General features: G+C 51.3%; 1 protein-coding gene across 1 annotated transcript in view; it reads right to left on the reverse strand.

Moving 5' to 3' along the window:
• Positions 1-27,127, reverse strand: part of LOC121840171 (thymic stromal cotransporter homolog) — a 46,469-nt gene that overhangs the window by 16,641 nt on the left and 2,701 nt on the right. The window contains exon 3 of the mRNA XM_042302047.1: positions 26,910-27,105. Coding sequence (XP_042157981.1) covers positions 26,910-27,105 — 196 coding nt within the window. The remainder of the gene's footprint in view (positions 1-26,909; positions 27,106-27,127) is intronic.

Genomic DNA, 27,127 nt, shown 5'->3' on the forward strand with positions numbered 1-27,127 from the left:
AGAACTAGAGACGGGGGGCTAGAGAACTAGAGACGGGGGCTACAGAACTAGAGACGGGGGCTACAGAACTAGAGACGGGGGCTCTAGAACTAGAGACGGGGCTCTAGAACGGGGGCTCTAGAACTAGAGACGGGGGTTATAGAACTAGAACTAGACGGGGGGCTCTAGAACTAGAGACGGGGGTTATAGAACTAGAGACGGGGCTGGAGAACTAGAGACGGGGCTACAGAACTAGAGACGGGGGTTACAGAACTAGAGGCGGGGGCTATAGAACTAGAGACGGGGGTTATAGAACTAGAGACGGGTGCTACAGAACTAGAGACGGGGGCTACAGAACTAGAGACGGGGTTATAGAACTAGAGACGGGGCTGGAGAACTAGAGACGGGGCTACAGAACTAGAGACGGGGGTTATAGAACTAGAGACGGGGGTTATAGAACTAGAACTAGAGACGGGGGCTCTAGAACTAGAGACGGGGCTATAGAACTAGAGACGGGGGCTACAGAACTAGAGACGGGGGCTATAGAACTAGAGACTGGGGTTATAGAACTAGACGGGGGCTATAGAACTAGAGACGGGGGCTAGAACAGAACGAGAGACGGGGGCTACAGAACGAGAGACGGGGGCTACAGAACTAGAGACGGGGGCTACAGAACTAGAGACGGGGGCTACAGAACTAGAGACGGGGGCTACAGAACTAGAGACGGGGCTACAGAACTAGAGACGGGGGCTCTAGAACTAGAGACGGGGCTACAGAACTAGAGACGGGGGCTATAGAACTAGAGACTGGGGTTATAGAACTAGAGATGGGGGCTCTAGAACTAGAGACGGGGTTATAGAACTAGAGACGGGGGCTACAGAACTAGAGACGGGGCTACAGAACTAGAGACGGGGGCTACAGAACTAGAGACGGGGCTACAGAACTAGAGACGGGGGCTACAGAACTAGAGACGGGGGGGCTAAAGAACTAGAGACTGGGGTTATAGAACTAGAGACGGGGCTATAGAACTAGAGACGGGGGCTATAGAACTAGAGACGGGGGCTACAGAACTAGAGACGGGGGCTATAGAACTAGAGACGGGGCTATAGAACTAGAGACGGGGGCTATAGAACTAGAGACGGGGGCTACAGAACTAGAGGGGGGGGCTACAGAACTAGAGACGGGGCTACAGAACTAGAGACGGGGGCTACAGAACTAGAGACGGGGGCTACAGAACTAGAGACGGGGGCTACAGAACTAGAGACGGGGGCTACAGAACTAGAGACGGGGGGCTACAGAACTAGAGACGGGGGTTATAGAACTAGAGACGGGGGCTCTAGAACTAGAGACTGGGGCTATAGAACTAGAGACGGGGCTACAGAACTAGAGACGGGGGGTTACAGAACTAGAGACGGGGGCTCTAGAACTAGAGACGGGGGTTATAGAACTAGAGACGGGGCTACAGAACTAGAGACGGGGTTATAGAACTAGAGACGGGGGCTAGAACTAGAGACGGGGGTTATAGAACTAGAGACGGGGGCTATAGAACTAGAGACGGGGGTTCTAGAACTAGAGACGGGGGAACTAGAGACGGGGGCTACAGAACTAGAGACGGGGGCTACAGAACTAGAGACGGGGGCTACAGAACTAGAGACGGGGCTACAGAACTAGAGACGGGGGCTACAGAACTAGAGACGGGGCTACAGAACTAGAGACGGGGCTACAGAACTAGAGACGGGGCTACATAGAACTAGAGACGGGGGCTACATAACTAGAGACGGGGGGCTACAGAACTAGAGACGGGGGCTACAGAACTAGAGACGGGGGCTACAGAACTAGAGACGGGGCTACAGAACTAGAGACGGGGGCTACAGAACTAGAGACGGGGGCTACAGAACTAGAGACGGGGGCTACAGAACTAGAGACGGGGGCTCTAGAACTAGAGACGGGGGCTCTAGAACTAGAGACGGGGCTACAGAACTAGAGACGGGGGCTACAGAACTAGAGACGGGGGCTACAGAACTAGAGACGGGGGCTACAGAACTAGAGACGGGGGCTACAGAACTAGAGACGGGGGCTCTAGAACTAGAGAGGGGGGCTCTAGAACTAGAGACGGGGGCTCTAGAACTGGGGGCTCTAGAACTAGAGACGGGGGTTATAGAACTAGAAGAGACGGGGGCTCTAGAACTAGAGACGGGGTTATAGAACTAGAGACGGGGCTACAGAACTAGAGACGGGGCTACAGAACTAGAGACGGGGGGTTATAGAACTAGAGGCGGGGCTATAGAACTAGAGACGGGGGCTATAGAACTAGAGACGGGGGCTACAGAACTAGAGACGGGGGCTACAGAACTAGAGACGGGGGTTATAGAACTAGAGACGGGGGGCTGGAGAACTAGAGACGGGGGCATAGAACTAGAGACGGGGGCTACAGAACTAGAGACGGGGGCTACAGAACTAGAGACGGGGCTACAGAACTAGAGACGGGGGCTACAGAACTAGAGACGGGGGCTACAGAACTAGAGACGGGGCTACAGAACTAGAGACGGGGGCTACAGAACTAGAGACGGGGGCTACAGAACTAGAGACTAGAACTAGACGGGGGCTCTAGAACTAGAGACTGGGGCTATAGAACTAGAGACGGGGCTACAGAACTAGAGACGGGGGTTACAGAACTAGGGGGGCTCTAGAACTAGAGACGGGGGTTATAGAACTAGAGACGGGGCTACAGAACTAGAGACGGGGGTTATAGAACTAGAGACGGGGGCTATAGAACTAGAGACGGGGTTATAGAACTAGAGACGGGGGCTATAGAACTAGAGACGGGGGCTAGAACTAGAACTAGAGACGGGGGCTACAGAACTAGAGACGGGGGCTACAGAACTAGAGACGGGGGCTACAGAACTAGAGACGGGGGGCTACAGAACTAGAGACGGGGGCTACAGAACTAGAGACGGGGGCTACAGAACTAGAGACGGGGGCTACAGAACTAGAGACGGGGGCTACAGAACTAGAGACGGGGGCTACAGAACTAGAGACGGGGGCTACAGAACTAGAGACGGGGGCTACAGAACTAGAGACGGGGGCTACAGAACTAGAGACGGGGGCTACAGAACTAGAGACGGGGGCTACAGAACTAGAGACGGGGGCTACAGAACTAGAGACGGGGGCTACAGAACTAGAGACGGGGGGCTCTAGAACTAGAGACGGGGGCTACTAGAACTAGAGACGGGGGCTACAGAACTAGAGACGGGGGCTACAGAACTAGAGACGGGGCTACAGAACTAGAGACGGGGGCTACAGAACTAGAGACGGGGGCTACAGAACTAGAGACGGGGCTACAGAACTAGAGACGGGGGCTACAGAACTAGAGACGGGGTTATAGAACTAGAGACGGGGGCTCTAGAACTAGAGACTGGGGCTATAGAACTAGAGACGGGGCTACAGAACTAGAGACGGGGGTTACAGAACTAGACGGGGGCTCTAGAACTAGAGACGGGGGTTATAGAACTAGAGACGGGGCTACAGAACTAGAGACGGGGTTATAGAACTAGAGACGGGGGCAGAACTAGAGACGGGGGTTATAGAACTAGAGACGGGGGCTATAGAACTAGAGACGGGGGCTAGAACTAGAACTAGAGACGGGGGCTACAGAACTAGAGACGGGGGCTACAGAACTAGAGACGGGGGCTACAGAACTAGAGACGGGGGCTACAGAACTAGAGAGGGGGGGCTACAGAACTAGAGACGGGGCTACAGAACTAGAGAGAGGGGGCTACAGAACTAGAGACGGGGGATACAGAACTAGAGACGGGGGCTACAGAACTAGAGACGGGGGCTACAGAACTAGAGACGGGGGCTACAGAACTAGAGACGGGGCTACAGAACTAGAGACGGGGCTACAGAACTAGAGACGGGGGCTACAGAACTAGAGACGGGGGCTACAGAACTAGAGACGGGGGCTACAGAACTAGAGACGGGGGCTCTAGAACTAGAGACGGGGGCTCTAGAACTAGAGACGGGGGCTACAGAACTAGAGACGGGGGATACATAACTAGAGACGGGGGCTACAGAACTAGAGACGGGGGCTACAGAACTAGAGACGGGGGCTACAGAACTAGAGACGGGGGCTCTAGAACTAGAGACGGGGGCTCTAGAACTAGAGACGGGGCTACAGAACTAGAGACTGGGGGCTCTAGAACTAGAGACGGGGGTTATAGAACTAGAGACGGGGGCTCTAGAACTAGAGACGGGGTTATAGAACTAGAGACGGGGCTGGAGAACTAGAGACGGGGCTACAGAACTAGAGACGGGGTTATAGAACTAGAGACGGGGGCTATAGAACTAGAGGCGGGGGTTATAGAACTAGAGACGGGGCTACAGAACTAGAGACGGGGGCTACAGAACTAGAGACGGGGGTTATAGAACTAGAGACGGGGCTGGAGAACTAGAGACGGGGCTACAGAACTAGAGACGGGGGTTATAGAACTAGAGACGGGGGTTATAGAACTAGAACTAGAGACGGGGGCTCTAGAACTAGAGACGGGGGCTATAGAACTAGAGACGGGTGCTACAGAACTAGAGACGGGGGCTATAGAACTAGAGACGGGTGCTACAGAACTAGAGACGGGGCTATAGAACTAGAGACTGGGGTTATAGAACTAGAAGAGACGGGGATTATAGAACTAGAGAAGGGGGCTACAGAACTAGAGAGGGGGGCTACAGAACTAGAGACGGGGGCTACAGAACTAGAGACGGGGCTACAGAACTAGAGACGGGGGCTATAGAACTAGAGACGGGGGCTATAGAACTAGAGACTGGCGGGGGCTATAGAACTAGAGACGGGGCTACAGAACTAGAGACGGGGGTTACAGAACTAGAGACGGGGGGCTCTAGAACTAGAGACGGGGGTTATAGAACTAGAGACGGGGCTACAGAACTAGAGACGGGGTTATAGAACTAGAGACGGGGGCTATAGAACTAGAGACGGGGGTTATAGAACTAGAGGCGGGGGCTATAGAACTAGAGACGGGGGTTATAGAACTAGAGACGGGGGCTACAGAACTAGAGACGGGGGCTACAGAACTAGAGACGGGGGCTACAGAACTAGAGACGGGGGCTACAGAACTAGAGACGGGGCTACAGAACTAGAGACGGGGGCTACAGAACTAGAGACGGGGATACAGAACTAGAGACGGGGGCTACATAACTAGAGACGGGGGCTACAGAACTAGAGACGGGGGCTACAGAACTAGAGACAGGGGCTACAGAACTAGAGACGGGGGCTACAGAACTAGAGACGGGCTACAGAACTAGAGACGGGGCTACAGAACTAGAGACGGGGGCTACAGAACTAGAGACGGGGGCTCTAGAACTAGAGACGGGGGGACGGGTGTTACAGAACTAGAGACGGGGGCTATAGAACTAGAGACGGGTGCTACAGAACTAGAGACGGGGGTTACAGAACTAGAGACGGGGGCTCTAGAACTAGAGACGGGGTTATAGAACTAGAGACGGGGCTACAGAACTAGAGACGGGGCTATAGAACTAGAGACGGGGGGGCAGAACTAGAGACGGGGGTTATAGAACTAGAGAGGGGGCTATAGAACTAGAGACGGGGGGGTTCTAGAACTAGAGACGGGGGCTACAGAACTAGAGACGGGGGCTACAGAACTAGAGACGGGGGCTACAGAACTAGAGACGGGGGCTACAGAACTAGAGACGGGGGCTACAGAACTAGAGACGGGGGGGCTACAGAACTAGAGACGGGGGCTACATATAGAGACGGGGGCTACAGAACTAGAGACGGGGGCTACAGAACTAGAGACGGGGGCTACAGAACTAGAGACGGGGGCTACAGAACTAGAGACGGGGTTACAGAACTAGAGACGGGGGCTCTAGAACTAGAGACGGGGGTTATAGAACTAGAGACGGGGCTACAGAACTAGAGACGGGGGTTATAGAACTAGAGACGGGGGCTAGGGAACTAGAGACGGGGTTATAGAACTAGAGGCGGGGGCTATAGAACTAGAGACGGGGGGTTCTAGAACTAGAACTAGAGACGGGGGCTACAGAACTAGAGACGGGGGCTACAGAACTAGAGACGGGGGCTACAGAACTAGAGACGGGGGCTACAGAACTAGAGACGGGGGCTACAGAACTAGAGACGGGGGCTACAGAACTAGAGACGGGGGCTACAGAACTAGAGACGGGGCTACAGAACTAGAGACGGGGCTACAGAACTAGAGACGGGGGCTACAGAACTAGAGACGGGGGCTACAGAACTAGAGACGGGGGCTACAGAACTAGAGACGGGGGCTCTAGAACTAGAGACGGGGCTCTAGAACTGGGGGGCTCTAGAACTAGAGATGGGGGTTATAGAACTAGAACTAGACGGGGGCTCTAGAACTAGAGACGGGGTTATAGAACTAGAGACGGGGCTGGAGAACTAGAGACGGGGCTACAGAACTAGAGACGGGGTTATAGAACTAGAGGCGGGGGCTATAGAACTAGAGACGGGGGTTATAGAACTAGAGACGGGGCTACAGAACTAGAGACGGGGGGCTACAGAACTAGAGACGGGGTTATAGAACTAGAGACGGGGCTGGAGAACTAGAGACGGGGCTACAGAACTAGAGACGGGGGTTATAGAACTAGAGACGGGGTTATAGAACTAGAACTAGAGACGGGGGCTCAGAACTAGAGACGGGGCTATAGAACTAGAGACGGGTGCTACAGAACTAGAGACGGGGGCTATAGAACTAGAGACTGGGGTTATAGAACTAGAACTAGACGGGGATTATAGAACTAGAGAGGGGGCTACAGAACTAGAGACGGGGGCTACAGAACTAGAGACGGGGGCTACAGAACTAGAGACGGGGGCTACAGAACTAGAGACGGGGGCTACAGAACTAGAGACGGGGGCTACAGAACTAGAGACGGGGGCTACAGAACTAGAGACGGGGGCTCTAGAACTAGAGACGGGGGCTTTGACGGGGTTACAGAACTAGAGACGGGGCTATAGAACTAGAGACTGGGGTTATAGAACTAGAACTAGATGGGGGCTCTAGAACTAGAGACGGGGTTATAGAACTAGAGACGGGGGCTACAGAACTAGAGACGGGGGTTACAGAACTAGAGACGGGGGCTACAGAACTAGAGACGGGGGCTACAGAACTAGAGACGGGGGCTACAGAACTAGAGACGGGGGCTACAGAACTAGAGACTGGGGTTATAGAACTAGAGACGGGGGCTATAGAACTAGAGACGGGGGCTATAGAACTAGAGACGGGGGCTATAGAACTAGAGACGGGGGCTACAGAACTAGAGACGGGGCTATAGAACTAGAGACGGGGCTATAGAACTAGAGACGGGGCTACAGAACTAGAGACGGGGGCTACAGAACTAGAGACGGGGGCTACAGAACTAGAGACGGGGGCTACAGAACTAGAGACGGGGCTACAGAACTAGAGACGGGGCTACAGAACTAGAGACGGGGGCTACAGAACTAGAGACGGGGGCTACAGAACTAGAGACGGGGGTTATAGAACTAGAGACGGGGGCTCTAGAACTAGAGACGGGGGCTATAGAACTAGAGACGGGTGCTACAGAACTAGAGACGGGGGTTACAGAACTAGAGGGGGGCTCTAGAACTAGAGACGGGGTTATAGAACTAGAGACGGGGCTACAGAACTAGAGACGGGGTTATAGAACTAGAGACGGGGGCGAGGGAACTAGAGACGGGGGTTATAGAACTAGAGGCGGGGGCTATAGAACTAGAGACGGGGTTCTAGAACTAGAACTAGAGACGGGGGCTACAGAACTAGAGACGGGGCTACAGAACTAGAGACGGGGGCTACAGAACTAGAGACGGGGGCTACAGAACTAGAGACGGGGCTACAGAACTAGAGACGGGGGCTACAGAACTAGAGACGGGGGCTACAGAACTAGAGACGGGGATACAGAACTAGAGACGGGGGCTACAGAACTAGAGACGGGGGCTACAGAACTAGAGACGGGGGCTACAGAACTAGAGACGGGGGGCTACAGAACTAGAGACGGGGGCTACAGAACTAGAGACGGGGGCTACAGAACTAGAGACGGGGGCTACAGAACTAGAGACGGGGCTACAGAACTAGAGACGGGGGCTCTAGAACTAGAGACGGGGGCTCTAGAACTAGAGACGGGGGCTACAGAACTAGAGACGGGGCTACATAACTAGAGACGGGGGCTACAGAACTAGAGACGGGGGCTACAGAACTAGAGACGGGGGCTACAGAACTAGAGACGGGGGCTCTAGAACTAGAGACGGGGGCTCTAGAACTAGAGACGGGGGCTCTAGAACTAGGGGGCTCTAGAACTAGAGACGGGGGTTATAGAACTAGAAGACGGGGGCTCTAGAACTAGAGACGGGGTTATAGAACTAGAGACGGGGCTGGAGAACTAGAGACGGGGCTACAGAACTAGAGACGGGGGCTATAGAACTAGAGCGGGGGCTATAGAACTAGAGAGGCGGGGTTATAGAACTAGAGACGGGGCTACAGAACTAGAGACGGGGCTACAGAACTAGAGACGGGGTTATAGAACTAGAGACGGGGCTGGAGAACTAGAGACGGGGGCTATAGAACTAGAGACGGGGGCTACAGAACTAGAGACGGGGGCTACAGAACTAGAGACGGGGGCTACAGAACTAGAGACGGGGGCTACAGAACTAGAGACGGGGGCTACAGAACTAGAGACGGGGCTACAGAACTAGAGACGGGGCTACAGAACTAGAGACGGGGCTACAGAACTAGAGACGGGGGTTATAGAACTAGAGACGGGGCTCTAGAACTAGAGACTGGGGCTATAGAACTAGAGACGGGGCTACAGAACTAGAGACGGGGGTTACAGAACTAGACGGGGGCTCTAGAACTAGAGACGGGGGTTATAGAACTAGAGACGGGGCTACAGAACTAGAGACGGGGGTTATAGAACTAGAGACGGGGGCTATAGAACTAGAGACGGGGTTATAGAACTAGAGGCGGGGGCTATAGAACTAGAGACGGGGTTCTAGAACTAGAACTAGAGACGGGGGCTACAGAACTAGAGACGGGGGCTACAGAACTAGAGACGGGGCTACAGAACTAGAGACGGGGCTACAGAACTAGAGACGGGGCTACAGAACTAGAGACGGGGCTACAGAACTAGAGACGGGGGGCTACAGAACTAGAGACGGGGGCTACAGAACTAGAGACGGGGCTACAGAACTAGAGACGGGGCTACATAGAACTAGAGACGGGGGCTACAGAACTAGAGACGGGGGCTACAGAGAGACGGGGGCTACAGAACTAGAGACGGGGGCTACAGAACTAGAGACGGGGGCTACAGAACTAGAGACGGGGGCTACAGAACTAGAGACGGGGGCTAGAACTAGAACTAGAGACGGGGGCTCTAGAACTAGAGACGGGGCTACAGAACTAGAGACGGGGCTACAGAACTAGAGACGGGGGCTACAGAACTAGAGACGGGGGCTACAGAACTAGAGACGGGGCTACAGAACTAGAGACGGGGGGCTACAGAACTAGAGACGGGGGCTACAGAACTAGAGACGGGGTTATAGAACTAGGACGGGGGCTCTAGAACTAGAGACTGGGGGCTATAGAACTAGAGACGGGGCTACAGAACTAGAGACGGGGGTTACAGAACTAGAGACGGGGGCTCTAGAACTAGAGACGGGGGTTATAGAACTAGAGACGGGGCTACAGAACTAGAGACGGGGGTTATAGAACGAGACGGGGGCGAGGGAACTAGAGACGGGGGGTTATAGAACTAGAGGCGGGGGCTATAGAACTAGAGACGGGGGCTAGAACTAGAACTAGAGACGGGGGCTACAGAACTAGAGACGGGGGCTACAGAACTAGAGACGGGGGCTACAGAACTAGAGACGGGGGCTACAGAACTAGAGACGGGGGCTACAGAACTAGAGACGGGGGCTACAGAACTAGAGACGGGGGCTACAGAACTAGAGACGGGGATACATAACTAGAGACGGGGGCTACATAACTAGAGACGGGGGCTACATAACTAGAGACGGGGGCTACAGAACTAGAGACGGGGGCTACAGAACTAGAGACGGGGCTACAGAACTAGAGACGGGGGCTACAGAACTAGAGACGGGGCTACAGAACTAGAGACGGGGGCTACAGAACTAGAGACGGGGCTCTAGAACTAGAGACTAGGGGGGCTCTAGAACTAGAGACGGGGGCTACAGAACTAGAGACGGGGGATACAGAACTAGAGACGGGGGCTACAGAACTAGAGACGGGGGCTACAGAACTAGAGACGGGGCTACAGAACTAGAGAGACGGGGGCTCTAGAACTAGAGACGGGGGCTCTAGAACTAGAGACGGGGGCTCTAGAACTGGGGGCTCTAGAACTAGAGACGGGGGTTATAGAACTAGAACTAGAGACGGGGGGCTCTAGAACTAGAGACGGGGTTATAGAACTAGAGACGGGGCTGGAGAACTAGAGACGGGGCTACAGAACTAGAGACGGGGGTTATAGAACTAGAGGCGGGGGCTATAGAACTAGAGGCGGGGGTTATAGAACTAGAGACGGGTGCTACAGAACTAGAGACGGGGGCTACAGAACTAGAGACGGGGGTTATAGAACTAGAGACGGGGCTGGAGAACTAGAGACGGGGCTACAGAACTAGAGACGGGGGTTATAGAACTAGAGACGGGGGTTATAGAACTAGAACTAGAGACGGGGGCTCTATAACTAGAGACGGGGGCTATATAACTAGAGACGGGTGCTACAGAACTAGAGACGGGGCTATAGAACTAGAGACGGGGCTACAGAACTAGAGACGGGGGCTATAGAACTAGAGACTGGGGTTATAGAACTAGAACTAGACGGGGATTATAGAACTAGAGAGGGGGCTACAGAACGAGAGACGGGGGCTACAGAACGAGAGACGGGGGCTACAGAACTAGAGACGGGGGCTACAGAACTAGAGACGGGGGCTATAGAACTAGAGACGGGGCTACAGAACTAGAGACGGGGGCTACAGAACTAGAGACGGGGGCTACAGAACTAGAGACGGGGCTCTAGAACTAGAGACGGGGGCTCTAGAACTAGAGACGGGGGCTACAGAACTAGAGACGGGGCTACAGAACTAGAGACGGGGCTACAGAACTAGAGACGGGGGCTACAGAACTAGAGACGGGGGTTATAGAACTAGACGGGGGCTCTAGAACTAGAGACTGGGGCTATAGAACTAGAACGGGTGCTACAGAACTAGAGACGGGGGTTACAGAACTAGACGGGGGCTCTAGAACTAGAGACGGGGGTTATAGAACTAGAGACGGGGCTACAGAACTAGAGACGGGGTTATAGAACTAGAGAGGGGGGCGAGGGAACTAGAGATGGGGTTTATAGAACTAGAGGCGGGGGCTACAGAACTAGAGACGGGGGCTACAGAACTAGAGACGGGGGCTACAGAACTAGAGACGGGGGCTACAGAACTAGAGACGGGGGCTACAGAACTAGAGACGGGGGCTACAGAACTAGAGACGGGGGCTACAGAACTAGAGACGGGGGCTACAGAACTAGAGACGGGGGCTACATAACTAGAGACGGGGGCTACAGAACTAGAGACGGGGGCTACAGAACTAGAGACGGGGGCTACAGAACTAGAGACGGGGCTACAGAACTAGAGACGGGGGCTACAGAACTAGAGACGGGGGCTACAGAACTAGAGACGGGGCTACAGAACTAGAGACGGGGGCTCTAGAACTAGAGACGGGGACGGGGGCTCTAGAACTAGAGAAGGGGGTTATAGAACTAGAACTAGACGGGGGCTCTAGAACTAGAGACGGGGGTTATAGAACTAGAGACGGGGCTGGAGAACTAGAGACGGGGCTACAGAACTAGAGACGGGGGTTATAGAACTAGAGGCGGGGGCTATAGAACTAGAGGCGGGGTTATAGAACTAGAGACGGGGCTACAGAACTAGAGACGGGGCTACAGAACTAGAGACGGGGGTTATAGAACTAGAGACGGGGCTGGAGAACTAGAGACGGGGCTACAGAACTAGAGACGGGGTTATAGAACTAGAGACGGGGGTTATAGAACTAGAACTAGAGACGGGGCTCTAGAACTAGAGACGGGGGCTATAGAACTAGAGACGGGTGCTACAGAACTAGAGACGGGGGCTATAGAACTAGAGACGGGTGCTACAGAACTAGAGACGGGGCTATAGAACTAGACACTGGGGTTATAGAACTAGAACTAGACAGGGATTATAGAACTAGAGAAGGGGGCTACAGAACTAGAGACGGGGGCTACAGAACTAGAGACGGGGGCTACAGAACTAGAGACGGGGGCTACAGAACTAGAGACGGGGGCTATAGAACTAGAGACGGGGGCTATAGAACTAGAGACAGGGGGCTATAGAACTATGAGACGGGGGCTATAGAACTAGAGACGGGGGCTATAGAACTAGAGACGGGGGCTATAGAACTAGAGACGGGGGCTATAGAACTAGAGACGGGGGGCTACAGAACTAGAGACGGGGTTATAGAACTAGAGACGGGGGCTCTAGAACTAGAGACTGGGGCTATAGAACTAGAGACGGGGCTACAGAACTAGAGACGGGGGCTCTAGAACTAGAGACGGGGGTTATAGAACTAGAGACGGGGCTACAGAACTAGAGACGGGGTTATAGAACTAGAGACGGGGGCTATAGAACTAGAGACGGGGTTCTAGAACTAGAGGCGGGGGCTATAGAACTAGAGACGGGGGTTATAGAACTAGAACTAGAGACGGGGGCTACAGAACTAGAGACGGGGGCTCTAGAACTAGAGACGGGGGCTTTGACGGGTGTTACAGAACTAGAGACGGGGGCTATAGAACTAGAGACTGGGGTTATAGAACTAGAACTAGATGGGGGCTCTAGAACTGGAGACGGGGGTTATAGAATGAGAGACGGGGGCTACAGAACGAGAGACGGGGGCTACAGAACGAGAGACGGGGGCTACAGAACTAGAGACGGGGGCTACAGAACTAGAGACGGGGGCTACAGAACTAGAGACGGGGGCTACAGAACTAGAGACGGGGGCTACAGAACTAGAGGAGGGGGCTAAAGAACTAGAGACTGGGGTTATAGAACTAGAGACGGGGGCTATAGAACTAGAGACGGGGCTATAGAACTAGAGACGGGGGCTATAGAACTAGAGACGGGGGCTATAGAACTAGAGACGGGGGCTATAGAACTAGAGACGGGGCTATAGAACTAGAGACGGGGGCTACAGAACTAGAGACGGGGGCTACAGAACTAGAGACGGGGGCTACAGAACTAGAGACGGGGGCTACAGAACTAGAGACGGGGGCTACAGAACTAGAGACGGGGGCTACAGAACTAGAGACGGGGGCTACAGAACTAGAGACGGGGCTACAGAACTAGAGACGGGGTTATAGAACTAGAGACGGGGCTATAGAACTAGAGACGGGGGTTATAGAACTAGAACTAGAGACGGGGGCTACAGAACTAGAGACGGGGGCTACAGAACTAGAGACGGGGCCTACAGAACTAGAGACGGGGGCTACAGAACTAGAGACGGGGGGATACATAACTAGAGACGGGGGCTACATAACTAGAGACGGGGGCTACAGAACTAGAGACGGGGGCTACAGAACTAGAGACAGGGGCTACATAACTAGAGACGGGGGGCTACAGAACTAGAGGCGGGGGCTACAGAACTAGAGGCGGGGGCTACAGAACTAGAGGCGGGGGCTACAGAACTAGAGACGGGGTTATAGAACTAGAACTAGAGACGGGGCTACAGAACTAGAGACGGGGGCTACAGAACTAGAGACGGGGGCTACAGAACTAGAGACGGGGGCTACAGAACTAGAGACGGGGCCTACAGAACTAGAGACGGGGGCTACAGAACTAGAGACGGGGGGATACATAACTAGAGACGGGGGCTACATAACTAGAGACGGGGGCTACATAACTAGAGACGGGGCTACAGAACTAGAGACAGGGGCTACAAAACTAGAGACGGGGGCTACAGAACTAGAGACGGGGGCTACAGAACTAGAGACGGGGGCTTTGACGGGTGTTACAGAACTAGAGACGGGGGCTATAGAACTAGAGACTGGGGTTATAGAACTAGAACTAGATGGGGGCTCTAGAACTAGAGACGGGGTTATAGAATGAGAGACGGGGGCTACAGAACGAGAGACGGGGGCTACAGAACGAGAGACGGGGGCTACAGAACGAGAGACGGGGGCTACAGAACTAGAGACGGGGGCTACAGAACTAGAGATGGGGGCTATAGAACTAGAGACGGGGGCTATAGAACTAGAGACGGGGGCTATAGAACTAGAGACGGGGGCTACAGAACTAGAGACGGGGGCTACAGAACGAGAGACGGGGCTACAGAACTAGAGAGACGGGGCTACAGAACTAGAGACGGGGGCTACAGAACTAGAGACGGGGGCTACAGAACTAGAGACGGGGGCTACAGAACTAGAGACGGGGGCTAAAGAACTAGAGACTGGGGTTAAGATATCCCTCTAGTGGTGTGGGGGCTGTGCTTTGGCAAAGTGGGTGGGGTTAACTGACCTCGGATGGGGCCACAGTGTCTCCTGACCCCTCCTGTCTCAGCCTCCAGTATTTATGCTGCAGTAGTTTATGTGTCGGGGGAACTAGGGTCAGTTTGTTATATCTAGACTTCTCCTGACGGTGTCCTGGTGAATCTAAGTGTGCGTTCTCTAATTCTCTCCTTCTCTCTTTCTTTCTCTCTCTCGGAGGACCTGACTAGGACCTGAGCTCCAGGACTACCTGACATGATGACTAGTCCCCAGTCCACTGGCCATGGCTGTTCCAGTTTCAACTGACCTGAGAGGACCATGCCCCAGGACTACCTGACATGATGACTCCTTGCTGTCCAGTCCACCTGGCCATGCTGCTGCTCAGTTTCAACTTCCACCTGACTGTGCTGCTGCTCCAGTTCAACTGTTCTGCCTTATTATTATTCGACCATGCTGGTCATTTAGAACATTAGAACATCTTGGCCATGTTCTGTTATAATCTCCACCCGGCACAGCCAGAAGAGGACTGGCCACCCCACATAGCCTGGTTCCTCTCTAGAGACTAGGGGCCTTTCTAGAACTAGCCACCGTGCTTCTACACCTGCATTGCTTGCTGTTTGGGGTTTTAGGCTGGGTTTCTGTACAGCACTTTGAGATATCAGCTGAGACGGGGGCTATAGAACTAAATTTGATTTGATTTGATTTGGTTATAGAACTAGAGACGGGGCTATAGAACTAGAGACGGGGGCTATAGAACTAGAGACAGGGGCTATAGAACTAGAGACGGGGGCTATAGAACTAGAGACGGGGGCTATAGAACTAGAGACGGGGGCTATAGAACTAGAGACGGGGCTACAGAACTAGAGACGGGGGCTACAGAACTAGAGACGGGGGCTACAGAACTAGAGACGGGGGCTACAGAACTAGAGACGGGGGCTACAGAACTAGAGACGGGGGCTACAGAACTAGAGACGGGGCTACAGAACTAGAGACGGGGGCTACAGAACTAGAGACGGGGGCTATAGAACTAGAGACGGGGGCTATAGAACTAGAGACGGGGGCTACAGAACTAGAGACGGGGGTTATAGAACTAGAGACTGGGGCTCTAGAACTAGAGACGGGGGCTATAGAACTAGAGACGGGTGCTACAGAACTAGAGACGGGGGTTATAGAACTAGAGGGGGCTCTAGAACTAGAGACGGGGGTTATAGAACTAGAGACAGGGCTACAGAACTAGAGACGGAGGTTATAGAACTAGAGACGGGGACTATAGAACTAGAGACGGGGTTATAGAACTAGAGGCGGGGCTATAGAACTAGAGACGGGGTTATAGAACTAGAACTAGACGGGGGCTCTAGAACTAGAGACTGGGGTTATAGAACTAGAGACTGGGCTACAGAACTAGAGACGGGGGGCTACAGAACTAGAGACGGGGGCTACAGAACTAGAGACGGGGGCTACAGAACTAGAGACGGGGGCTACAGAACTAGAGGGGGGCTACAGAACTAGAGACGGGGCTACAGAACTAGAGACGGGGGCTACAGAACTAGAGGCGGGGGCTACAGAACTAGAGGCGGGGGCTACAGAACTAGAGGCGGGGCTACAGAACTAGAGGCGGGGGCTACAGAACTAGAGACGGGGGCTACAGAACTAGAGACGGGGCTACAGAACTAGAGACGGGGGCTACAGAACTAGAGACGGGGGCTACAGAACTAGAGACGGGGGCTACAGAACTAGAGAGGGGGCTACAGAACTAGAGACGGGGGCTACAGAACTAGAGACGGGGTTATAGAACTAGAGACGGGGGCTATAGAACTAGAGACGGGGGGTTATAGAACTAGAACTAGAGACGGGGGCTACAGAACTAGAGACGGGGGCTACAGAACTAGAGACGGGGCCTACAGAACTAGAGACGGGGCTACAGAACTAGAGACGGGGGCTACAGAACTAGAGACGGGGGCTACAGAACTAGAGACGGGGGCTACAGAACTAGAGACGGGGGGCTACAGAACTAGAGACAGGGGCTACAGAACTAGAGACGGGGGCTACAGAACTAGAGCGGGGGCTACAGAACTAGAGGCGGGGCTACAGAACTAGAGGCGGGGGCTACAGAACTAGAGACGGGGGTTATAGAACTAGAACTAGAGACGGGGGCTACAGAACTAGAGACGGGGCTACAGAACTAGAGACGGGGGCTACAGAACTAGAGACGGGGGGCTACAGAACTAGAGACGGGGCCTACAGAACTAGAGACGGGGGCTACAGAACTAGAGACGGGGATACATAACTAACTAGAGACGGGGCTACATAACTAGAGACGGGGGCTACATAACTAGAGACGGGGCTACAGAACTAGAGACAGGGGCTACAAAACTAGAGACGGGGGCTACAGAACTAGAGACGGGGGCTACAGAACTAGAGACGGGGGCTTTGAACTAGGGTGTTACAGAACTAGAGACGGGGCTATAGAACTAGAGACTGGGGTTATAGAACTAGAACTAGATGGGGGCTCTAGAACTAGAGACGGGGTTATAGAATGAGAGACGGGGGCTACAGAACTAGAGACGGGGGCTACAGAACGAGAGACGGGGGCTACAGAACGAGAGACGGGGGCTACAGAACTAGAGACGGGGGCTACAGAACTAGAGACGGGGGCTACAGAACTAGAGACGGGGCTACAGAACTAGAGACGGGGGCTAAAGAACTAGAGACTGGGGTTATAGAACTAGAGACGGGGGCTATAGAACTAGAGACGGGGGCTATAGAACTAGAGACGGGGGCTATAGAACTAGAGACGGGGGCTATAGAACTAGAGACGGGGCTACAGAACTAGAGACGGGGGCTACAGAACGAGAGACGGGGGCTACAGAACGAGAGACGGGGCTACAGAACTAGAGACGGGGGCTACAGAACTAGAGACGGGGGCTACAGAACTAGAGACGGGGGCTACAGAACTAGAGACGGGGGCTAAAGAACTAGAGACTGGGGTTATAGAACTAGAGACGGGGGCTATAGAACTAGAGACGGGGGCTATAGAACTAGAGACAGGGGCTATAGAACTAGAGACGGGGGCTATAGAACTAGAGACGGGGGCTATAGAACTAGAGACGGGGCTATAGAACTAGAGACGGGGGCTACAGAACTAGAGACGGGGGCTACAGAACTAGAGACGGGGGGGCTACAGAACTAGAGACGGGGGCTACAGAACTAGAGACGGGGGCTACAGAACTAGAGACGGGGGCTACAGAACTAGAGACGGGGGCTACAGAACTAGAGACGGGGGCTACAGAACTAGAGACGGGGGCTATAGAACTAGAGACGGGGGCTATAGAACTAGAGACGGGGGCTACAGAACTAGAGACGGGGGTTATAGAACAGACTGGGGCTCTAGAACTAGAGACGGGGGCTATAGAACTAGAGACGGGTGCTACAGAACTAGAGACGGGGTTATAGAACTAGACGGGGGCTCTAGAACTAGAGACGGGGTTATAGAACTAGAGACAGGGCTACAGAACTAGAGACGGAGGTTATAGAACTAGACGGGGACTATAGAACTAGAGACGGGGTTATAGAACTAGAGGCGGGGGCTATAGAACTAGAGACGGGGGTTATAGAACTAGAACTAGACGGGGGCTCTAGAACTAGAGACTGGGGTTATAGAACTAGAGACTGGGCTACAGAACTAGAGACGGGGGCTACAGAACTAGAGAGGGGGGCTACAGAACTAGAGACGGGGGCTACAGAACTAGAGACGGGGGCTAAGAACTAGAGACGGGGGCTACAGAACTATAGACTAGGGGGCTACAGAACTAGAGACGGGGGCTACAGAACTAGAGGCGGGGGCTACAGAACTAGAGGCGGGGGCTACAGAACTAGAGGCGGGGGCTAGAACTAGAGGCGGGGGCTACAGAACTAGAGGCGGGGGCTACAGAACTAGAGGCGGGGGCTACAGAACTAGAGGCGGGGGCTACAGAACTAGAGGCGGGGGCTACAGAACTAGAGGCGGGGGCTACAGAACTAGTGGCGGGGGTTACAGAACTAGAGGCGGGGCTACAGAACTAGAGGCGGGGGCTACAGAACTAGAGGCGGGGGCTACAGAACTAGAGGCGGGGGCTACAGAACTAGAGGCGGGGGCTACAGAACTAGAGGCGGGGCTACAGAACTAGAGAGGGGGCTACAGAACTAGAGGCGGGGGCTACAGAACTAGAGGCGGGGGTTACAGAACTAGAGGCGGGGGTTACAGAACTAGAGACGGGGCTACAGAACTAGAGACAGGGGTTATAGAACTAGACGGGGTTATAGAACTAGACGGGGGGGCTATAGAACTAGAGACGGGGGCTACAGAACTAGAGACGGGGGCTACAGAACTAGAGACGGGGGGGCTACAGAACTAGAGACGGGGGCTACAGAACTAGAGACGGGGCTACAGAACTAGAGACGGGGGCTATAGAACTAGAGACGGGGGCTATAGAACTAGAGACGGGGGCTACAGAACTAGAGACGGGGTTATAGAACTAGACTGGGGCTCTAGAACTAGAGACGGGGGCTACAGAACTAGAGACGGGTGCTACAGAACTAGAGACGGGGGTTATAGAACTAGACGGGGGACTATAGAACTAGAGACGGGGTTATAGAACTAGAGGCGGGGGCTATAGAACTAGAGACGGGGGTTATAGAACTAGAACTAGACGGGGGCTCTAGAACTAGAGACTGGGGTTATAGAACTAGAGACTGGGCTACAGAACTAGAGACGGGGGCTACAGAACTAGAGACGGGGGCTACAGAACTAGAGACGGGGGGCTACAGAACTAGAGACGGGGGCTACAGAACTAGAGGCGGGGGCTACAGAACTAGAGGCGGGGGCTACAGAACTAGAGGCGGGGGCTACAGAACTAGAGGCGGGGGCTACAGAACTAGAGGCGGGGGCTACAGAACTAGAGGCGGGGGCTACAGAACTAGAGGCGGGGGCTACAGAACTAGAGGCGGGGGCTACAGAACTAGTGGCGGGGTTACAGAACTAGAGGCGGGGGCTACAGAACTAGAGGCGGGGGCTACAGAACTAGAGGCGGGGGGCTACAGAACTAGAGGCGGGGGTTATAGAACTAGAACTAGAGACGGGGGCTACAGAACTAGAGACGGGGGCTACAGAACTAGAGACGGGGGCTACAGAACTAGAGACGGGGGCTACAGAACTAGAGACGGGGCCTACAGAACTAGAGACGGGGGCTACAGAACTAGAGACGGGGATACATAACTAGAGACGGGGCTACATAACTAGAGACGGGGCTACATAACTAGAGACGGGGCTACAGAACTAGAGACAGGGGCTACAAAACTAGAGACGGGGGCTACAGAACTAGAGACGGGGGCTACAGAACTAGAGACGGGGGGCTTTGACGGGTGTTACAGAACTAGAGACGGGGGCTATAGAACTAGAGACTGGGGTTATAGAACTAGAACTAGATGGGGGCTCTAGAACTAGAGACAGGGGGTTATAGAATGAGAGACGGGGGCTACAGAACGAGAGACGGGGGCTACAGAACGAGAGACGGGGCTACAGAACTAGAGACGGGGGCTACAGAACTAGAGACGGGGGCTACAGAACTAGAGACGGGGGGCTACAGAACTAGAGACGGGGGCTACAGAACTAGAGACGGGGGCTAAAGAACTAGAGACTGGGGTTATAGAACTAGAGACGGGGGCTATAGAACTAGAGACGGGGGCTATAGAACTAGAGACGGGGCTATAGAACTAGAGACGGGGGCTATAGAACTAGAGACGGGGGCTACAGAACTAGAGACGGGGGCTACAGAACGAGAGACGGGGGCTACAGAACGAGAGACGGGGCTACAGAACTAGAGACGGGGGCTACAGAACTAGAGACGGGGGCTACAGAACTAGAGACGGGGGGCTACAGAACTAGAGACGGGGGGCTAAAGAACTAGAGACTGGGGTTATAGAACTAGAGACGGGGGCTATAGAACTAGAGACGGGGGCTATAGAACTAGAGACGGGGGCTATAGAACTAGAGACGGGGGCTATAGAACTAGAGACGGGGCTATAGAACTAGAGACGGGGGCTATAGAACTAGAGACGGGGGGCTACAGAACTAGAGACGGGGGCTACAGAACTAGAGACGGGGGCTACAGAACTAGAGACGGGGGCTACAGAACTAGAGACGGGGGCTACAGAACTAGAGACGGGGGCTACAGAACTAGAGACGGGGGCTACAGAACTAGAGACGGGGGCTACAGAACTAGAGACGGGGGCTATAGAACTAGAGACGGGGGCTATAGAACTAGAGACGGGGGCTACAGAACTAGAGACGGGGTTATAGAACCAGACTGGGGCTCTAGAACTAGAGACGGGGGCTATAGAACTAGAGACGGGTGCTACAGAACTAGAGACGGGGGTTATAGAACTAGAGGGGGGCTCTAGAACTAGAGACGGGGTTATAGAACTAGAGACAGGGCTACAGAACTAGAGACGGAGGTTATAGAACTAGAGACGGGGACTATAGAACTAGAGACGGGGTTATAGAACTAGAGGCGGGGGCTATAGAACTAGAGACGGGGGGTTATAGAACTAGAACTAGACGGGGGCTCTAGAACTAGAGACTGGGGTTATAGAACTAGAGACTGGGCTACAGAACTAGAGACGGGGGCTACAGAACTAGAGACGGGGGCTACAGAACTAGAGACGGGGGCTACAGAACTAGAGACGGGGGCTACAGAACTAGAGACGGGGGCTACAGAACTATAGACGGGGGCTACAGAACTAGAGACGGGGCTACAGAACTAGAGGCGGGGGCTACAGAACTAGAGGCGGGGGGGCTACAGAACTAGAGGCGGGGGCTACAGAACTAGAGGCGGGGGCTACAGAACTAGAGGCGGGGGCTACAGAACTAGAGGCGGGGGCTACAGAACTAGAGGCGGGGGCTACAGAACTAGAGGGGGGCTACAGAACTAGAGGCGGGGGCTACAGAACTAGTGGCGGGGTTACAGAACTAGAGGCGGGGCTACAGAACTAGAGGCGGGGGCTACAGAACTAGAGGCGGGGGCTACAGAACTAGAGGCGGGGCTACAGAACTAGAGGCGGGGGCTACAGAACTAGAGGCGGGGGCTACAGAACTAGAGGCGGGGGCTACAGAACTAGAGGCGGGGGCTACAGAACTAGAGGCGGGGTTACAGAACTAGAGGCGGGGTTACAGAACTAGAGACGGGGCTACAGAACTAGAGACAGGGGTTATAGAACTAGACGGGGTTATAGAACTAGACGGGGGCTATAGAACTAGAGACGGGGGCTACAGAACTAGAGACGGGGGCTACAGAACTAGAGACGGGGGCTACAGAACTAGAGACGGGGGCTACAGAACTAGAGACGGGGGGCTACAGAACTAGAGACGGGGGCTATAGAACTAGAGACGGGGCTATAGAACTAGAGACGGGGGCTACAGAACTAGAGACGGGGGTTATAGAACTAGACTGGGGCTCTAGAACTAGAGACGGGGGCTACAGAACTAGAGACGGGTGCTACAGAACCAGAGACGGGGGTTATAGAACTAGACGGGGACTATAGAACTAGAGACGGGGGTTATAGAACTAGAGGCGGGGGCTATAGAACTAGAGACGGGGGTTATAGAACTAGAACTAGACGGGGGGCTCTAGAACTAGAGACTGGGGTTATAGAACTAGAGACTGGGCTACAGAACTAGAGACGGGGGCTACAGAACTAGAGACGGGGGCTACAGAACTAGAGACGGGGGCTACAGAACTAGAGACGGGGCTACAGAACTAGAGGCGGGGGCTACAGAACTAGAGGCGGGGGCTACAGAACTAGAGGCGGGGGCTACAGAACTAGAGGCGGGGGCTACAGAACTAGAGGCGGGGGCTACAGAACTAGAGGCGGGGGCTACAGAACTAGAGGCGGGGGCTACAGAACTAGAGGCGGGGGCTACAGAACTAGTGGCGGGGTTACAGAACTAGAGGCGGGGGCTACAGAACTAGAGGCGGGGGCTACAGAACTAGAGGCGGGGGCTACAGAACTAGAGGCGGGGGCTACAGAACTAGAGGCGGGGGCTACAGAACTAGAGGCGGGGGCTACAGAACTAGAGGCGGGGGCTACAGAACTGTCTATTATATTATGACAGACCAGCTAGATCTACTATTATATTATGACAGACCAGCTAGATCTACTGTCTATTATAACATAGCTAGATCTACTGTCTATTATATTATGACAGACCAGCTAGATCTACTGTCTCTATTATATTATGACAGACCAGCTAGATCTACTGTCTCTATTATATTATGACAGACCAGCTAGATCTACTGTCTCTATTATATTATGACAGACCAGCTAGATCTACTGTCTCTATTATATTATGACAGACCAGCTAGATCTACTGTCTCTATTATATTATGACAGACCAGCTAGATCTACTGTCTCTATTATATTATGACAGACCAGCTAGATCTACTGTCTCTATTATATTATGACAGACCAGCTAGATCTACTGTCTCTATTATATTATGACAGACCAGCTAGATCTACTGTCTCTATTATATTATGACAGACCAGCTAGATCTACTGTCTCTATTATATTATGACAGACCAGCTAGATCTACTGTCTCTATTATATTATGACAGACCAGCTAGATCTACTGTCTCTATTATATTATGACAGACCAGCTAGATCTACTGTCTCTATTATATTATGACAGACCAGCTAGATCTACTGTCTGTCTCAGCTAGATCTACTGTCTCTATTATTATGACAGACCAGCTAGATCTACTGTCTCTATTATATTATGACAGACCAGCTAGATCTACTGTCTCTATTATATTATGACAGACCAGCTAGATCTACTGTCTCTATTATATTATGACAGACCAGCTAGATCTACTGTCTCTATTATATTATGACAGACCAGCTAGATCTACTGTCTCTATTATATTATGACAGACCAGCTAGATCTACTGTCTCTATTATATTATGACAGACCAGCTAGATCTACTGTCTCTATTATATTATGACAGACCAGCTAGATCTACTGTCTCTATTATATTATGACAGACCAGCTAGATCTACTGTCTCTATTATATTATGACAGACCAGCTAGATCTACTGTCTCTATTATATTATGACAGACCAGCTAGATCTACTGTCTAGATCTATGACTGCTAGATCTACTGTCTCTATTATATTATGACAGACCAGCTAGATCTACTGTCTCTATTATATTATGACAGACCAGCTAGATCTACTGTCTCTATTATATTATGACAGACCAGCTAGATCTACTGTCTCTATTATATTATGAACAGACCAGCTAGATCTACTGTCTCTATTATATTATGACAGACCAGCTAGATCTACTGTCTCTATTATATTATGACAGACCAGCTAGATCTACTGTCTCTATTATATTATGACAGACCAGCTAGATCTACTGTCTCTATTATATTATGACAGACCTAGATCTACTGTCTCTATTATATTATGACAGACCAGCTAGATCTACTGTCTCTATTATATTATGACAGACCAGCTAGATCTACTGTCTCTATTATATTATGACAGACCAGCTAGATCTACTGTCTCTATTATATTATGACAGACCAGCTAGATACTGTCTATTCTCTATTATATTATGACAGACCAGCTAGATCTACTGTCTCTATTATATTATGACAGACCAGCTAGATCTACTGTCTCTAATACATTATGACAGACCAGCTAGATCTACTGTCTCTACTATGTTATCACAGACCAGCTAGATCTACTGTATCTATTATATTATGACATACCATCTAGATCTACTGTCTCTATTATATTTTGACAGACCAGCTAGATCTACTGTCTCTATTATATTATGACAGACCAGCTAGATCTACTTCTATTATATTATGACACACAGGCAAGATCTACTGTCTCTATTATATCATGACAGACCAGCTAGATCTACTGTTTCTAATACATTATGACAGACCAGCTAGATCTACTGTCTCTATTATATTATGACAGACCAGCTAGATCTACTGACTCTATTATATTATGACAGACCAGCTAGATCTACTGTCTCTATTATATTATGACAGACCAGCTAGATCTCTACTGTCTATTATATTATGACAGACCAGCTAGATCTACTGTCTCTATTATATTATGACAGACCAGCTAGATCTACTGTCTCTATTATATTATGACAGACCAGCTAGATCTACTGTCTCTATTATATTATGACAGACCAGCTAGATCTACTGTCTCTATTATATTATGACAGACCAGCTAGATCTACTGTCTCTATTATATTATGACAGACCAGCTAGATCTACTGTCTCTATTATATTATGACAGACCAGCTAGATCTACTGTCTCTATTATATTATGACAGACCAGCTAGATCTACTGTCTCTATTATATTATGACAGTCCAGCTAGATCTACTGTCTCTATTATATTATGACAGACCAGCTAGATCTCTACTGTCTATTATATTATGACAGACCAGCTAGATCTACTGTCTATTATATTATGACAGACCAGCTAGATCTACTGTCTCTATTATATTATGACAGACCAGCTAGATCTACTGTCTCTATTATATTATGACAGACCAGCTAGATCTACTGTCTCTATTATATTATGACAGACCAGCTAGATCTACTGTCTCTATTATATTATGACAGACCAGCTAGATCTACTGTCTCTATTATATTATGACAGACCAGCTAGATCTACTGTCTCTATTATATTATGACAGACCAGCTAGATCTACTGTCTCTATTATATTATGACAGACCAGCTAGATCTACTGTCTATTATATTATGACAGACCAGCTAGATCTACTGTCTCTATTTGATAATGACAGACCAGCTAGATCTACTGTCTCTATTATATTATGACAGACCAGCTAGATCTACTGTCTCTATTATATTATGACAGACCAGCTAGATCTACTGTCTCTATTATATTATGACAGACCAGCTAGATCTACTGTCTCTATTATATTATGACAGACCAGCTAGATCTACTGTCTCTATTATATTAAGAGAGACCAGCTAGATCTAATCTCTCTATTATAATATGACAGACCAGCTAGATCTACTGTCTCTATTATATTATGACAGACCAGCTAGATATACTGTCTCTATTATATATGACAGACCAGCTAGATCTACTGTCTCTATTATATTATGACAGACCCGCTAGATCTACTGTCTATATTATATTATGACAGACCCGCTAGATCTACTGTCTCTATTATATTATGACTGACGAGCTAGATCTACTGTCTCTATTATATTATGACAGACCAGCTAGATCTACTGTCTCTATTATATTATGACAGACCAGCTAGATATACTGTCTCTATTATATTATGACAGACCAGCTAGATCTACTGTCTCTATTATATTATGACAGACCAGCTAGATCTACTGTCTCTATTATATTATGACAGACCAGCTAGATCTACTGTCTCTATTATATTATGACAGACCAGCTAGATATACTCTGTATTATATTATGAGACCAGCTCTATTATATTATGACAGACCAGCCAGATATCTACTCTCTCTATTATATTATGACAGACCAGCTAGATCTACTGTCTCTATTATATTATGACAGACCAGCTAGATCTAGATCTACTGTCTCTATTATATTATGACAGACCAGATCTACTGTCTCTATTATATTATGACAGTCAGCTAGATCTACTGTTCTATTATATTATGACAGACCAGCTAGATCTACTGTCTCTATTATATTATGACAGACCAGCTAGATCTACTGTCTCTATTATATTATGACAGACCAGCTAGATCTACTGTCTCTATTATATTATGACAGACCAGCTAGATCTCTACTGTCTCTATTATATTATGACAGACCAGCTAGATCTACTGTCTCTATTATATTATGACAGACCAGCTAGATCTACTGTCTCTATTATATTATGACAGACCAGCTAGATCTACTGTCTATTCTATTATATTATGACAGACCAGCTAGATCTACTGTCTCTATTATATTATGACAGACCAGCTAGATCTACTGTCTCTATTATATTATGACAGACCAGCTAGATCTTCTATTATTATATTATGACAGACCAGCTAGATCTACTGTCTATTATATTATGACAGACCAGCTAGATCTACTGTCTATTATATTATCTCTCTCTGTGTCTCTGACTCAGTGTCTCTCTCTCTGTATCTCTCTTGCTGTGTCTCTCTCTGTCTCTCTGTGTGTGTGTGTTTACCTGGTTTTAACTGTAATAAAGAGGAGCCTTGTCGTTCACTGTGGACCCTGTGTTTTACATTGTAATCTGAAATCAAACCAGTCATGATGAACTTCCTCTTACCCAGATAGAACATGTATGTTGCCGTGACGAAGGCCATGAAGTAGATCCCGGCAGCGAAGGACACCATGCCGATGATGATGAGGGTGACGTCACTCACCCATCTGGACATTACCATGACACCCAGGAAGCTCGTCAGGAAGACCAGGAATCCGGCGGCGTTACCGTAACCTACCTGTTGATGTGTTTGATTTAAC

This window comes from Oncorhynchus tshawytscha, linkage group LG20, assembly GCF_018296145.1.
Source record: "Oncorhynchus tshawytscha isolate Ot180627B linkage group LG20, Otsh_v2.0, whole genome shotgun sequence".
In the NCBI taxonomy this organism is placed as follows: Eukaryota; Metazoa; Chordata; class Actinopteri; order Salmoniformes; family Salmonidae; genus Oncorhynchus; species Oncorhynchus tshawytscha.